Source organism: Myotis nattereri (genome assembly GCF_964212035.1).
Source record: "Myotis nattereri genome assembly, chromosome: 4".
NCBI classification, from domain to species: Eukaryota; Metazoa; Chordata; class Mammalia; order Chiroptera; family Vespertilionidae; genus Myotis; species Myotis nattereri.
This window is the reverse complement of record NC_138079.1, coordinates 34599624-34616175: the sequence shown is the minus strand read 5'-3', so window position 1 is coordinate 34616175 and position 16552 is coordinate 34599624. Positions and strand designations below refer to the sequence as shown.

At 37.3% G+C, this 16552-nt stretch overlaps 1 protein-coding gene across 5 annotated transcripts in view; it reads right to left on the bottom strand.

The window, feature by feature from the left end:
- Nucleotides 1–16021, bottom strand: part of SREK1 (splicing regulatory glutamic acid and lysine rich protein 1) — a 46226-nt gene extending 30205 nt beyond the window's left edge. For 2 of the 5 annotated variants that reach the window (XM_081090002.1, XM_081090003.1), the window contains exons 1-2: nucleotides 15704–16021; nucleotides 5565–5698 (exon numbers count right to left, since the gene is read on the bottom strand). In XM_081090002.1, coding sequence (XP_080946128.1) covers nucleotides 5565–5698; nucleotides 15704–15864 — 295 coding nt within the window. In that variant the 5' untranslated portion in view covers nucleotides 15865–16021. Of the gene's footprint in view, nucleotides 1–53; nucleotides 1664–5564; nucleotides 5699–15703 lie in introns of those variants that run through there. The other 3 variants (XM_081090004.1, XM_081090006.1, XM_081090005.1) reach the window with 2 other exon arrangements.
- Nucleotides 16022–16552: the final 531 nt, after the last annotated feature.

Genomic DNA, 16552 nt, shown 5'->3' with positions numbered 1-16552 from the left:
TTTAAAAATTGAATAATGTAGACAATTATTTAACACTTTGAGCTATGGGTCACCTGTACTGGAAACTTAATGTTCATGAACCAAACGATATCAAGCATGGACGCTTTCCCAGGACGGTGTTTTCGCGGTGATCGAAAGTTGTGTTACACATGACAACCGTTCGTGTTGGCTGCATCACTAATAGCACACAGAACATCAGATACAGAAAAGAAGAACATTTTTTAAAGTTTAATCCCCAGAAATGGCAAATAACCAAATTAGTCAAAAAAAAGAAAAAGAAAAAACAAATATGTGCGAATTGAAATTTGTTCCTGAGTGCCCCTATCCTGTTATTGAAACTACCTACTTGTGATGCAAACAATTTTGATAACCCTTCCAATAAATTCCATTTAATTTCAAGTAGACAGAAAAAAACAAAAACCTACTGCATGAAATCAGCTTCAATTTAAAAAAAAACTTACACCCATTCAGTTAGTAAGTCACCTCCCAACCTCAGGAATGCTCAAAAGAACCCAGGTCCAAAGAATATGCCTTGGGAAACTGCTAAAACTTTTTAGAATAACTAGCAAAATAACTTCCCTAATCTCAGGAAACTTTTTAAATCATTGACTTTTAGAACCAATTTATGTATACTTATCTGAAGAGTAGCTGATCCCTAAATGTGTTGCTTATAAACATCTCCTAATAACACTGAAATAACCTTAGATGCTAAGAAAAAAATTCCTGACTAAAACTAAAAATTTACTCTGACATAAGTCCATCAATTTGTGATATTTAATTACTGAATTCTAATCAATTAATTTTAATAAGGACGTCAACTTCCATGCATTGTTCCTGGTCCTCTCTCTTCCCCCCAAAAAATTTACTTCTAAAAAAGTTGACTACAGTGCCCTAGCCAGTTTTGCTCAGTGGATAGAGCATCGGCCTGAGGACTGAAGGGTCCCAGGTTCAATTCTGGTCAAGGGCACATGCTCGGTTACGGGCTTGATCCCCGGTGGGTGCAGGAGGCAACCAAAAGATGTGTGTGTGTGTTTTTTCTCTCTCTCTGTATCAACCCTTCCTTCCACTCTCTCTAAAAATTAATGAAAAAATATCCTTGGGTGAGGATTAACAACAAAAAAAAGTTGACTACATGTAGCTATTTTGGAAGAACTACTCATAATTTGTTAGCTACACATTTCCATTATGAGTTCAAAAATAATTTAAAACAGTTTATAAATCATGCTAAACTGAAAATAGCACATGGAGTAAATTTTTCAGAAGCACCATGCTAGGTTTTAGTGGTAAAAACTCTTATTTAAAGCAACCAGATATGCAGAGATAAACCTCTAAACAATACTATTTAAACATATCTCTAAATATGAATGGAATTCAAGGTGGATTTTAAAACTTGCTTTTAATAATGGTTACACCTTATTTACAGGAAGAAAAAAATTACATTAGCTTTAATAAATGCCTACTTTTCTCTAATCTCTGAAACATCTAAGTCTATATTCCTTTAATCTACTAATTTCAAAAACAGCTATTTTATTAGTGTAAATTCTGCATAAACATAAATTTTTTAACATGCATAAAGATAAATGAAAGGTAGGCCTTACTGAAAATATCAAATAACAGTATTTTATATTTAATAGTTACTAGTATTAATACATATATCTGTATACCCACAAATATACTATACTATTTATATTGCTATTAGGCATGTTTTGTTATAAATAGGAATTATTTTTAAATGTTTGTAAAACCTAAATACATCTTGATAAATCAACTTAGGTCCTACGGTTATAAACTCTGTGCTCTGATACCCTAATGTTCCAATCTAAAGTCCCAATTTAATATATTATTTGTCAATTAAATAAGCCAAATTATCCATACAAGAGATGTAAAAAGATACACAAACAATAAGAGTATTCAACACAGGCCAAAAGTTGAATACTTAATATTATAAAGCCTTTCACTGTGGGCTTCAAAAAAAAAAAAAAAGCATCTGTAGATTGACTCCCATTGCTTCTCATAGTAGTAAAAAACTATTATAAAGTCTAACTGTAAGCACACTAATTTTTTCTTATCCTAATTATTATTAAAGATACTTAAAGAAAGTTCCATTAGTTAACTTCCAAGATAGAATTTTATCAAACTTACCCTCTAAATACTATCAGCATATAAAAGTATAAAAAAAATGAACATTTAGCATTTTTCCCAAATTATACTCAATGACAACTGAGAGAACAATGTTTCTCACTGTATGACATTAATAGTCCTAAATCTCAGAATCCATTTAGAAGCTAGTAAACTCTGAGTATTTTCAACAAAAAATTCAAGAAAACAGAGAAACACACACACATAAGTATTTAATAGCTTCTCAAATATCCATTCCCCTCACAGGCAACTAGGTCTTTATAAGGAAATGTTATTTTCTATAATGAATAACTATCATTAAAGTGAAAGTCTCTTTGTGTCCTCTATCCCAGATTGTTATAAGAAATATACTTATTTTCCATGATTCTGTATGGCTAAAATTCTAGCAGGGAGATGCAATCAGTTGATTTTTATAAGACATATACATTTGGGAGAAAAACTGCAAAATGTTGCACTAAGGTCAGAAAATGTTTCTAATAATCGTATCAGTGTTTCAAGAACAAATGTACCTGATCAGTCTATAAACACCAATTAACATTCCCACTGAGCCTTCTAATACTCACTATATCCTAATTTACTGTGAAACTTTATTTTATCTTAAGATTGAGCTCTGATCATCTCCCCATATATATTGCAATGCAATGTTATGAATCCTTAATGGAATACCATTTACAAAGAACTGGAAAACCAGCTCACAAGTTAAAGTGAAAGAGATTTAACAAAACAAAAACAAAAAAGGGACAAAATAAAGAAAAAGAAATTAAAGTAAAGTAAAACAATAAAAAACAGAGACAGGGCGTCCATCTTCTGCGGTTCAGACTCCGATCTCATTTCCCCAATGAAGGTTTCACTTGACGGCAGGTTTAGTGGCATGGCAAACAATGCCTAACTCAGGCAAGTGTCAGGCAAGTGTAACAGGTCTGCCTTGGCCAGTCTAGTCATCTAATAATGCACAAATATCACATAGAGAAAACATACAAAACCAAATTAATAGTCAAAATCCATCTACCAGAAAATGTGGACATAAAGTTATGACTGATGATTAGGCTGACAATCTTGTTATGTCTGACCTTTTCTTTTTTTTCTAAGTGTTAACATTTATAAAAATAAATCTGAGATGCACACAACAACAAAAAGAGGTCATATTTGGACAAGCATAATGAAAGTATATTTATTTTGAAATGGCATGTTTCATTGACAATAGCTAATGCTTAATATGTATGAAACTATTACACATCAAACATTACATATACAGCTTAGAATCTCCTCACAATAATGTCTATTTTTTTTAAACCCAGCAAATTGAAACTAAAATTTTTTTCTATGGTTTTCTCATTTCTTTCATAATGTTATTTCTATAACATCAAGGAAAGAATGCAATATGAAATAAATAGAACACTACTTACAGCACCACAGTACATCTCTCTTATAGAACTTACTCCATTGGAACTCCTTCTTTGGTTTATTTCAAATTCACTTTGCTATCTTTTTTTGGTACAATATATATAATACTTTATTACTTTGCTTGCAGTGCATAATCAGATCTTTAAAGGCTCACTATGACATTCTTTAGGTTCTATAAATTTATCTCAGTTGTATTTTATTTAATGAAAAATGTGTGTCTGAATGTTTTCCTACTACCAATTCTTTATAGGTAAGTATTCTAAACCAGCGATCGCCAACCTTTCGGACCCCACGGACCACCAGTGGTCTGCAGACCACCGGTTGGCAACCACTGTTCTAAAACACGTAACTAAATTGAATAAAAATATTTAAATTTTCATGTTCAAAAGGTGAAACTTTGCCTCAAAATGATATTAAAAATGCATTTATTCATCTCTATCAAATAAAACAAACAAAATAAGAAACCTATACCTGCCCATAACTTTGAACATTTATGATAAATTAGAGCCAGGGTTTCTCAAATACTATATTAAAAGGTTTTATGGGACTACAGTAAGGTTCCAACAAAGCAGCAACTGGTAAAATTCTTCCTTCTAATTCAGTAATGAGCCAACATGATACAATACCTGGTGCTGCTAATGACTCATTTTTATGATATAATTAACATTCCCGTTTAATAAACCTTCTTTCCCCCATGAAAATAAACCTTCTTTCCTGTGAAATTGGTATGAACTTGTTTTGCAGAACTAAACCATTACCAGCTCTTTCCTCACCTGGCTCTCCAATTTTAGGTTCACTATCTCCTTACAGTAGATAAGGACAGAGTTAGCAAATAATTAAATAACTTTACTCCATTTTTATTCTCCCCACCCCACTCTAACCCCAAGGCATAGGAAAAATACTTTCAAATTAATCTGAAAAAATCCAGAATGTTTTATTCTGGGACTTCAAAAATAAAAGAATGATACTTGCAGTATCTGACTAATGTTTCTGACATCTCACAACAGCATTTTGAAATAAGCATAAAACCTTAAAAGTATGGCAAATTGTTTAGTATACATTATTTTAATGTTGGTCTGGTATTTAAAAGAGGTTTTAAAATATTACATATGAAAGTACATTAAATTGTTTCAGGTAAAATTATTATGTTGCAAAATTACCACCATCCACCAGTAAAAATACGTTTTAAAGACATTTAAATAACCCAATTCTAAAATCCATGTATACATGCCATAGTCAGTGCTCTAGATAAAAGTTAATTACACACCAGAACTGTCAAATTCGGCACAGCTTATTATATGACTGGCTCTGTAAATAGAAGTTACTAAAAAATAAATATTAGTAATAATTTGCTCTTAAAGCAGGTTAAGTCATATAATTTAACGAGTAACTATAAGGCTTCAGCCTTGTTCCCATCTTCAACAACTATTTCTTTGATGAAGGAAATTTACTTGTCATGATTTTTCTTCAGTTACTCCTTCCCCTCCCACAAAAAAAGCCAGAAGAGAAAAGTAAATTCCAGTTGCATGGCAACCTTAAGAGAATATTTTAAAGCTTCAATTACGAATGTTTTCTTATAACCATAAATATCACTTAACCCCAAATTGGCAAAATGTGCACATTTTTTTATTGATGTAATATCACTAATATTGTATACACAGAGGCTACTCATTTACACATTTAAAATAATTTCCCCAAACAACCTTTTTTATATATTTTTTTTATTTCTGGAAGCTTTCTTTACAGCTTGCAAATTAACTATAGAAAGTCAAAGTAAACTGGAGAAGCCAAATCATTTATAAAACTGTTTAATGTTTAACTATTTTTTAAACTTACATTAAGTAACAAATTAACCATTTTAATATGTTTTATTAGTAAAAATGCTTTCCATCTCCAAATTTCATTCTCACATACATACACACATGCCAGAGCACTAGCTACTTGCCAATTTCTAAGAAAGTCAAAGGTAATTAATAGACAGAACAGAGATTAAAATAGAAGAAAACATGTGAAGTACCAACCTTCTGCACAAGGAACAACTATCAGAGCTCTGTCAATAAAAACCGTGTTAGTTAGATGCTGGGCCACGCCAACACTTGATCGGTCACGAAACTTAACATAACATACTTTGGAAGAAAAAGCAAGAGGTGCGTTGCTGCAAGATAAAAAGAAAAACAATTAGACAAACATTTGGCTGGCTCTGTCGTTTTCACTAAAAAATTTTCTGAGAACTTTACAGAATCAAGGCTTACAAAGTTTTATTGCTAAAGATCATTAAGACATCAAATAGCAAAACTTACTCTTTTAATGATGATCTGTCTGCAAAGACTAGTGATAACTAAGCAGGCCATTAGCCTTACTTCTAAAAACTTTAAATTTGCCCTAGCTGGTATGGCTCAATGAATAGAGCGTCAGCCTGCAAACTGAAGAGTCGCTGGGTTCGATTCCGGCCACGGGCACATGCCTGGGTTGCAGGCTCGATCCCCGGTAGGGGGCGAACAGGAGGCAGCCAATCAATGATTCTCTCTCATCACTGATGTTTCTATCTCTCTCTCCCTCTCTCTTCTTCTCTAAAATCAATAAAATAAAAAATAAAAAAAAACTTTAAATTTAAAAACTTGCCCTAACTGGTTTGGCTCAGTGGATAGAGCGTCAGCCTGTGGACTGAAGGGTCCCAGGTTCGATGCTGGTCAAGGGCATGTACCTTGGTTGCAGGCACATCCCCAGTAGGGGGTGTGCAAGAAGCAACTGATCGATGTTTCTCTCTCATCAATGTTTCTAACTCTCTATCCCTCTCCCTTCCTCTCTGTAAAAAAATCAATAAAATTTTTTTTTAAAGTCTGAAAAAACTTTACATTAAATTATTAATCTGAGCAAAATGTGAAAACAACTACTTAATCCAAAGATGTTGAACCACATAAATACCTTTATAAAATACCTTTATAAAAGCGCCAATCTGCAAGACTTAAAATTTTGTAACTACATCTAAGCCTTCCTTGGCACATTTAAATTTCTAAAAACTTCATTAACAATCTTAGAAACAATGAGATAACATGAAATTAAAGTCTTTTGTATACAGTAGACTACTTCAGGCTAGGCATTGTGATTGTTCAGACAAAAGATTTCACAAACAAAATGTTACATATTACTATATGCAAAAGAGCAAAGACTCTTACAAGTCCTACTAGATTTAGTTCAATCTAGGCAAGCTTATAGTAAAAAGGAAACGGCACAGATTAAAGCATTTTTTTCATAATATGAATCTTAACTTGTTAGTTTGCAAAATACACTATACTCATGGATGATCATTTTATCAACCTGCCCATAATTATGTTTAATTAAAGTGTTTAATTATTATCTTTAACAAGGAAAAAATTACCCAAACAAAATATATACCAGGTGTACCGGTTAATAATGCAGTTTTTTTTCAATAGATGGAGTTACACATATGTTGATATACATGTGATTTGATATGTATGCTATTTTGTTGCATTGACAGCAAGCTTCAAAACTTCATAAGGTAAATTTGCTGAGGGTGTTAACATCATAGGTATTTTTACACTTAAAAATGTCGAATTTTGTGCCAAAAAAAGAGAATTTGCGGGAAATTTTAATTCATTATTTTGAAGAAAAGTGCTGCTGAAAGTTACCATATACTTTGAGAAGCTTATGGTGATCATGCTCCATCTCAAGATACTTGTGAACACTGGTTTAAACACTTTAAAAATATGATTTCAATGTGAAAGACAAAGAACGTCCAGGTCAACCAAAAAAGTTTGAAGACCAACAATTACAAGCATTTTGGATGAAGATGCGTGTCAAACTCAAAAACAACTTGCAGAAAGATTAAACGTTGCTCAGCAAACAATTTCCGATCATTTACAAGCAGTGCAAAAGATTTTAATGGAAGGAAAATGGATGCCACATCAACTGAACAAAAGACAAATGGAAAACCACCACAAAGTCATCAGAAAATGTTGCTTCAAGGGCACGAAAGAAAGTCTTTTTTGCATCCAATTGTGGCTGGCGGTGAAAAGTGGATTTATTTTGAGAATCCCAAATGCACAAACTCATGGGTTGATCCAGGTCAACCATCAACATCGCCTGCAAGGCCAAATCGCTTCGGAGAGAAGACAATGCTCTGCATTTGATGGGATCAGGGAGGTGTGGTGTATTATGAGCTTCTAAAACCAGGTGAAACCATGAATACTGATCGCTACTGATAACAAATAATCAATTTGAACCACACTTTGATCATAAAATGACCAGAATGTGCCAGTAGACACGGCAAAGTAATTTTGCTTTGATAATGCACCATCACACACTTCAAAACCAGTTAAAGACACGTTAAAAGATCTTGCCTGGGAAGCATTAACCCACCCGCCGTATTCACCAGACCTTGCTCCTTCAGATTACCACTTGTTCCAATCGATGGCACAAGCACTTTCTGAGCAGCACTTCAAAACGTATGAAGAAGTGGAAAATTGGGTCTCTGAATGGTTTGCCTCAAAACAAGAAAAGTTCTATTGGGACAGTATCTACAAATTACCTGAAAGATGGGGGAAATGTGTAGCTAGTGATAGACATTACTTTGAATAAAGCACTTTTGATGTTTCTCTTGAAATTACCGTGTTTTCTTTGATTACAAAATCCGCATTATTACCTGGTACACCTGGTATACCTAGTATATAACATAAATGTACAATACTTTAAAACATGAAGGTTTTTCAGACTCAAAAAGAAGAGATTATTTGAAAATATCAGATATCCCTTGTGCAATAACAGTAATTTAGTTATAAAACAGGTCAAGGACATTTAACATAATCCTAAATCTAGTAAATGGCAAAGATAGAACTTAAAAGTCTCATCATCTAATTCCAAATTTCAAGCAACCTTTACCATTCAGTTAATCAATAATTTTAAAACAATCTTAACATACTATTTAATTGGTAAATATTCATCATTTTTTAAATTTAAAAAGTCTTTCAGATATAGCAACAAATCCATCTTGATACTGGTTAAATATACATATTTATGCTGTTGATCAAAAACTGTGATAGCCCAGCTGGTGTGGCTCAAAGGTTGAGCGTGGATCTATGAACCAAGAGATCACAGTTCAATTCCCGGTCATGGCACATGCCTGGGTTTCGGGCTCCATCCCCAGTGTGGAGTGTGCAGGAAGCAGCCAATCAATGATTCTCTCTCATCACTGATGTTTCCATCTCTTTCTCTCTCTCTTCTTCTCAAATCAATAAAAATATTTTTTAAAATAATATAAAATGTGATAAAACATATTTGCACTTGGAACCTGAAACTATTCATATTATTAACATAACTAGGCTAATTGAAGTTGCAGAAATAAAAATAGAGCTACCTCTTTCTCACCCCACCTAACTTAACTCACTCCTGCCTAACGCCATCCAATTCAGATTTCAGGCCAGCCGACTCCCAATTCGCCCTCCTCCAGCCCCCAACTCAACAGCTAAGCCAATCACTTCATGTATTTGTCACTGAGGTTAAATACACACATCCACAATTAATTCCTTTACATTACCAAGTCTCCAACTTAGGTCTCTCTTAGCCCTAGACTCCCAGATCCAAGAGCCTGCTGAAATACTACACCTTGATAGTCACTGGGCCTACCCTTATTCAGTCTTAAAACTCATCCTTCTCCTTCCTCACCAGTCCTGCCCATTGCCCTGTACTTCACAACTCAGTTAAAGATACCACATTTCCGAAATCAGAAATCTGGGAGTCACTAATGTGAACACCATTAGCACTATTCACCAAATATTTCCAAATCTGCTTCTGGCTACATGGTAACATTCTATTTCTCTGTTCCTTGAAGTTAAATGTAGCCATGCAAATTGCTTTGGCCAGTTAAATTCAAGCATAACTGCCATGTCACTATTCAGTAGTTTAAGGGCCATTGCTCAGCTCTTTTCTTCTGCCACAGTGATCAACAACATTCAAGAGATGAGTGGCTACCCTAACGGTTTGGCTCAGTGGATATAGCGTCGGCCTGTGGACTGAAAGGTCCCAGGTTCGATTCCAGTCAAGGGCATGTACCTTGGTTGCGGGCACATCCCCAGTAGGGAGTGTGCAGGAGGCAGCTTATCAATGTTTCTCTCTCATCGATGTTTCTAACTCTTTATCCCTCTTCCTTCCTCTCTGTAAAAAATCAATAAACTATATTAAAAAAAGAGAGAGAGATGAGTGGCTGATACATCAGCTTCATCCCAGAAGGAGTGACCACAATGAGTTCCCCACCCTACCAGTTTAGTGTAAGAAATAATCTTTTTTTTTTTAACTTTTTTTTTATTGATTTCAGAGAGGAAGGGAGAGGGATAGAGAGAAACATCAATGATGACAGAGAATCACCGATTAGCTGTCACCTGCACACCCCCCACTGGGGCTCGAGCCTGCAGCCCAGGCATGTGCCCTTGGCTGGTACTGAACCCGGGACCCTTCAGTCCACAGGCTGACGCTCTACCCACTGAGCCAAACTGGCCAGGGTAGTATAATCTATTTTTAATCAAACTCCTGAGATTTGGGGATTGTTTCCCTCCTTGACCTTTCCCTCTTCTTCATACAATTGTTCATTAAATCCTGTGTCGCATTAATTCAGGCTTCACCATTTCTCATCTGTATTACTACAATGACTCCTAACCAATCATACTGCCTACATCTTAACTCCTAATTAATGGTCTTTCACAAAAGCTGCCAGTGATCATTCTAAACCCTAAATTTCATCATGTCACTCCACTGCTTAAATTTCTTCAAAGACACCCTCTGTTCTTGTTTATCATCAAAATGAGCCCAGAAATCCAGGCATAAAATTACTTGTGGTTCCCAGCACACATCCAGAACATCTGGGCCATCTTTGTACATATTGTTCCATTTGTTTATGATGTCTCTGTAACTCCCTTTTTGAATGGTAATTCCACTTTTCTTCAAGGCTCAAGTTTCCTGGAAAGCCTTTTTAAGATATCGAAGTGATTAGATACCCATCTTTATTTTTTTAATATATTTTATTGATTTTTTACAGAGAGGAAGGGAGAGGGATAGAGAGTTAGAAACATCGATGAGAGAGAAGCATCGATCAGCTGCCTCCTGCACACTCCCCACTGGGGATGTGCCCACAACCAAGGAACATGCCCTTGACCGGAATCGAACCTGGGACCCTTGAGTCCCCAGGCAGACGCTCTATCCAGTGAGCCAAACCGGCCAGGGCTAGATACCCATCTTATATGTGCTACCAAAAAACATTCTACATACTTTCAGCACAGGCCTTTCCGATGTGAAACCCTCAACGGATGTAAACTTTAAGCCACAACTGATTAGCCACATTTCACTGGCTAGCCAGCAACCTATAATTTGGGTGGCTTGACCAATTAACTGTCAACAATCAGATTCCCTTTCTTTTGCCTGGAAAGTCACTTCGAGTCAGGGCTTGAATCAGATGCCAGATGACTAGAGAATAGGTCTGTAAAGAAACTGAGCAAATACACAGAAACAAACTGAGCTCACAAAGACTCTAAGAGGAGGCTTTATACCTTATGCTGAAACCATTTTGATTCCCAGCCCCAGGTCTCATGAGGCCTGGCTGTACTCTAGTCTTTATTCAATTTAATGAAACCTCCATTATTTTCAATGTCTCTTTCTTGAGGTAGGTTGCATAGCACTGTTTCTGTCTTTTGCAACAACAACAAAAAAAAAACCTGATTACAATCAGCTACTAAAGTCCTAGCAACTGCAACAAGTACCAGTACACTCTCTTTTAGGACTGAAATTTGGAATCTGACAAACCACCACTGAAACACTTTCCAAATTGACAGATCTTTTGGGGAAAGAATGAAAACCTAAATAATCACTGTTGAAAACTAAAATATATACTCTGTTTGAAACCCATATCACTTCAAAAGCCCATGTCACTAGAAAATGTGAGCCTGGTCAGTAAAGCAACTACATGTTAAAACTGCCACCAAGATTAAGTCCAGGAACAAATGAAAAAATTCTGGTCTATTCTGAACAGCATTATCACAGGAGCATGGATAGTCGACATGGCTACACCACTGCTTTAAGCATTTTCTTCACTTTTATCTCCAATTACCTTCCTTAAAACAGAGAGTAAAGACCAATTTATACTTATTTATACAAATATAAACATGTGAGCTTTTCTGAAGAGGTAGTAACACTTTTATTTTTAATATGATAGGCTAAATTATGATACAGTAGCAAGCATATGTACAGATAATTAGTATCTCAGTAAACAAATGTGTATTTATATTTATTTATAAATCAGGATGTTTCCAAATCTTATATTTAAAGTTTTCTCTCTAGGTGGAAGAGAGAATTAATGGTGACGGAAAAAATAAAATTAAATAAAAGAGTAAAGCTTTCTAAGCTATTAAATAGATCTTTAATTTAATAGGATTATCATTTTACAATGAAATTTTTACTTTTTGAAAGGGGGTTACATTTTTCATTTGGTCTAAATGTATGCCTCTAAAGAAAGTAGCAGTATCCAAATAGCAAATTATACTTTGACCTCATTTGCTGAATTTTGTTTTTTAAAATATAAGACTTTCTACAATTGTTGTTGTTTTTAAGTCGGAATTTCTGAAGATTTATGCAGAAATCACAAACCAACTTTTTGAGCATAATTTAAATTTCCTGGGCCCTCACTGGTTATTTTGTCTTTCACTAAACATGGTGATGACACTGCACGATTTTTTAAAAGGCAAGTTGGTAATAATATATCTAATATTTTATTATATTACTACATACCCTTTGAGGATCTATCACCAAAGCATGGACAAAGTACATAGTTTTATGTATGAAAATACTGACACATGAATTATAATAGGGTTTCTCAGTAGGGCTCCAGTGATACTCCGTATGGCACAATTCTTCCCTGTATAAGACTTTCTAATATGAATGACTGACACTTACCCAATAAATGCCAGAAGGCCCTCCAATCATTATTGACAATCAAAAGTACACATTTCAAATGCTTGCTTCTCCCTAAAATCCACTTACACACACACCCCCCAAGGCAAAACAGGCAGCCAATACATCTCCAATGATATCATTCCAATGACACAAACACTAAGGATAGATTAGTCTGTAAATATTACTATAAGTCAGTGGTTCTCAACCTGTGGGTCGCGACCCCTTTGGGGGCCGAACGACCCTTTCACAGGGGTCGCCTAAGACCATCGGAAAACACATATATAATTATATATTGTTTTTGTGATTAATCACTATGCTTTAATTATGTTCAATTTGTAACAATGAAATTGGGGGTCACCACAACATGAGGAACTGTATTAAAGAGTCGTGGCATTAGGAAGGTTGAGAACCACTGCTATAAGTAAAGCACTGAAAAATGCTTATTTGTATAAATCCTTTGATCACACCATATTAAAATAAACACATATAAAATGGACTTGAAGAAAACACATGGAAATGGAGAGAGGTTTTGTTAGGGTGGTGGGAGAGGTGGTATTTCTCTTTCTCTAATGTTCATAAAGTGACTATATTGGCTATATTTTTTTAACTAAATAAACTTAAGTAGTTGACAGATTTTGCCTTATTAGTACTTTTGAAGACCAGAGAGAAAAAGAAAACCAGCAAGCAAAAAATCAACAGTGTTAATGTTCGAAATGGTATTAGAAATCAGGGACAGGATCACCCTTTGAAGGGAAGCATAATTCTAGGGTGTAGACAATTCTGATCTGGGTGCTGGTTACACAGAAATGTTCACTTGGGATAAATACTTATCCATGCACTCTTCTATTGCACATTATACCTCATATTATAAAAAGTATATTATAAAAAGCTTGCTGCAAAAATTTCACTATCATTAACACTGAAATGTATATCTTCCATACAACTACTACTATTGCATTTTTATCCATTTCAACCCAAACCTGCAAACACATCTGTAATATATTGACCATATTATATGACAACTTCATTACAGAGCAGAACAAAAGTATATCAATATTTTTTAAAAACAGGAATAAGGGATTGCATTTATGGAAAAACTGGTTAAGGATTTTGCCTGGCCCATATGTGTTATATTTATGTTAGTTTCATTAAACATATTACAGTTTGTGACACACTCACTTCATATTAATGTACAATGTTTAAATAAAGAGCTCTTTATTCTCTTTGACTTTTAAAGGGCAAGTAATTAACACTTGATTTCAAAAAACAGTTCATTACCAAGTGTCAGATAATTACTGGCAGCATGTGCCACCCAAGCCCACATTTCAACTATGTAAGTGGTACTATGTTGCCAATGAAGACTATTCTGTGATGTAGTTCTACCTACAAGAAACCTTATTACCACAACCTTACAAGCAAGGTTAGGTTACGAAGATTTAAATACAAAATATTTTTACTGCATGATTCCAATTCTTGCAGGATACAGCACTCCTCCAAGCACTTCTCAATTATTAAGAAGTTTCCAATGCTTAAATGGATAGCAGAAAGCATTTTCGAAAGTTAAATAAGATGTTCAAAGCTATGTATGTCACAGCTAGTCAACAAAGATGTGAGTGTATGTACACTTATGAAGTATGCTTGATAAAATATTACCTGAATGTTTTCATGCAGAAGCAATCTATATAAATCCAGATTATGAGTCATTCTACAAAAACAAACTACAAGACATAGTATCAATGTCATGACTTTTAAAACGATGACAGGGGGCTGTTCTAGATTAAAGGAGATAACCAAATGCAATGGGTAGAGTCTGATTACAATCTAGGTCAAAAAAAGAAAAAAAAAAAAACATTAGAATATCTGGGGGACTTTTACCATAAACATATATTACCTTATCAATGTTAAACTCCTTGGGCATGTAAACAGTGTGGCATTGTAGGAGGCTGTGCTTGTCTTCAGAGATACATACTGACAAGTTGAGGGATGAATGGCTACGGTGTCTACAACTACTGCACGCACTTTCCCACGGACCGGGAGGTGGGAGAGGAGAGGGGCGGTGAGAAGGGGAGTCAGGCGGAAAGAAATCAACCGAGGCAAGCGATGAACGCAGGTGAAGGAGACCTGGGCGTTCTCTCAACTTCCCTGTATGCATGAATTACCCCACAACAACAAGCAGAGGGCCTTTTGGGCCAGCTTTTATCAATACCTAGGAAGTAGCAATGCGATATACAGACAGAAAACCTAAAGACTTAAGTGAAATAAACCAAAAAGGCACAAATATTTTTAAAAAGAAAAATACTCGACAACTCCTCTCCCTTCTTTCACAGGATTTCGACAGAATAAACAAAATATTGAGGATTTTAAGATTCTAAGCTCTATCGTTTTAAAAAAAAAAAACAACAAAACACGTTATGCGTAGAAGAATGTGAACCACCCACAAACCCCTGACAAATTCTGAGTAGAGAGTATTACTGCAATAGGGAAATCTTACTTCAAAACACACTAACTACTCAGGAAGTGTCCGCGACCTGGCCTATCTGGACTTGGAAGAATATGCAGCAGAGAGAATCCCGCACCAGCTAATACTTTCTCTGGAGGCGTCGGGACAGCGTGACCTTCCAGGAGGAAACACTCATCTGCGGCCGAGAGGGTGACGGGACGCGATGTTTACCCACACGGAGGGGCTCGGCCGAGCGGACCGAGATGCTGCTGAATTCCTGAGCACCGCCCCGAGAACAAACAGCCCAAGTCCCTGCAATCCCAGGCTTCCCGGCGGCAACAGCGGCCTGGCACCGGGCCCTAAGAACCAGACAGTTCGCAGGCGCATCCCCGCGATTTTCGCATCGCGCACCAGGCGTCCGCCGGGAGGGCAGTTCGGGGCCCACCTGCGGCCATCTTAAGTTCTGGAAAAAAGGGGAGGGGGAGACCCCGAATTGCAGGATTCGGCGGAGAGCACTAGTCCTGGAGGCACGGAAAAAAAGGCAGCCTTTGTAAGAGCTCGGTGCAGAGGTTAAGCCCCCAAAGCCCGGCTCACAAAAAAGGTGGGATCGCGGTGCCCCGCGCCGCCCTAATCAAACGTGGGCACCCAGGTAAGGCCGGGCGGTCACGTGACGGGCACCGCGCGCCCCCGGCCGCGCTCCCCCGCGCCAGTCCCCAGGTCCCCGTGGCGCCCGCGCCCCTCCCCCCGCCGAGCTCGAGCACTTACTCCGGGGGGTAGAGCCGCAGCTCCTCGATTTCTCCTAGGAAGGAAAAAAGCGTCCGCATCTGCTCGCTGGTCACCGCGGACGACAGGTTCGTCACCTGAATCACTGTCGTAGGGCTGAGGCCGAAGCCTAAGCCCAAACCGAAGCCGCCGCCGCTGTTCATCCCGCTCCCACGGCTGCTCCCTTCAGTGCCCCAACGTCTGCGACGCGTCAGCGACGGAGCCGGGAAAGCGGAGCACGCGCGGCCGCGAGCGCGCTCCCGCCGGCGAGCTCCCGGCGGCGGGCAGGTCTAGCCGCTCATTTCCCAACTCGCCTGCTCCCGGGGCTGCGCGCGCCGCCGGAAGCGTCGCTCGGGCAACGCAGCAGATCTCGCGAGGCGACGGCCTGGCTCACTGTCTACGAGGCCGTGGCTCTTGCTCCTCTTCTCCCCCAAGGGGTTTGTCGCCTTTGTTTACCCGGATGCCACTGGGCCAAGTACTTGTGCTCCTGTAAACGTAGGAAACTCAGCTCTTTCCGGCCTTTAGCTAGGACTAGGGAACGGAAAGCCCGGCCTGCTGTCGCTGGAGAGGAATGACGCTGACATCGCAGATACTTGACCAAACCATAAACGCGTCATTTTAATGTACAGGTGGCTCCCTCACCCCAACTATTTAAAAAAATTGGCCGGCCTCATAATTGTAAAGGGAAAAAAAGTGGAAAGTTTTACAAAACGTGTAAATTAAGGACAGAGGTAGTAAGATCAAGGCTGTGCGGTCATTGTTTATAATGTCACTTATGTGCTCATTCCGCAGGTATTAATATTTATTGTTTTATGCACCACTTAGGGGCACAAAGAAAACAGTTACAGATGG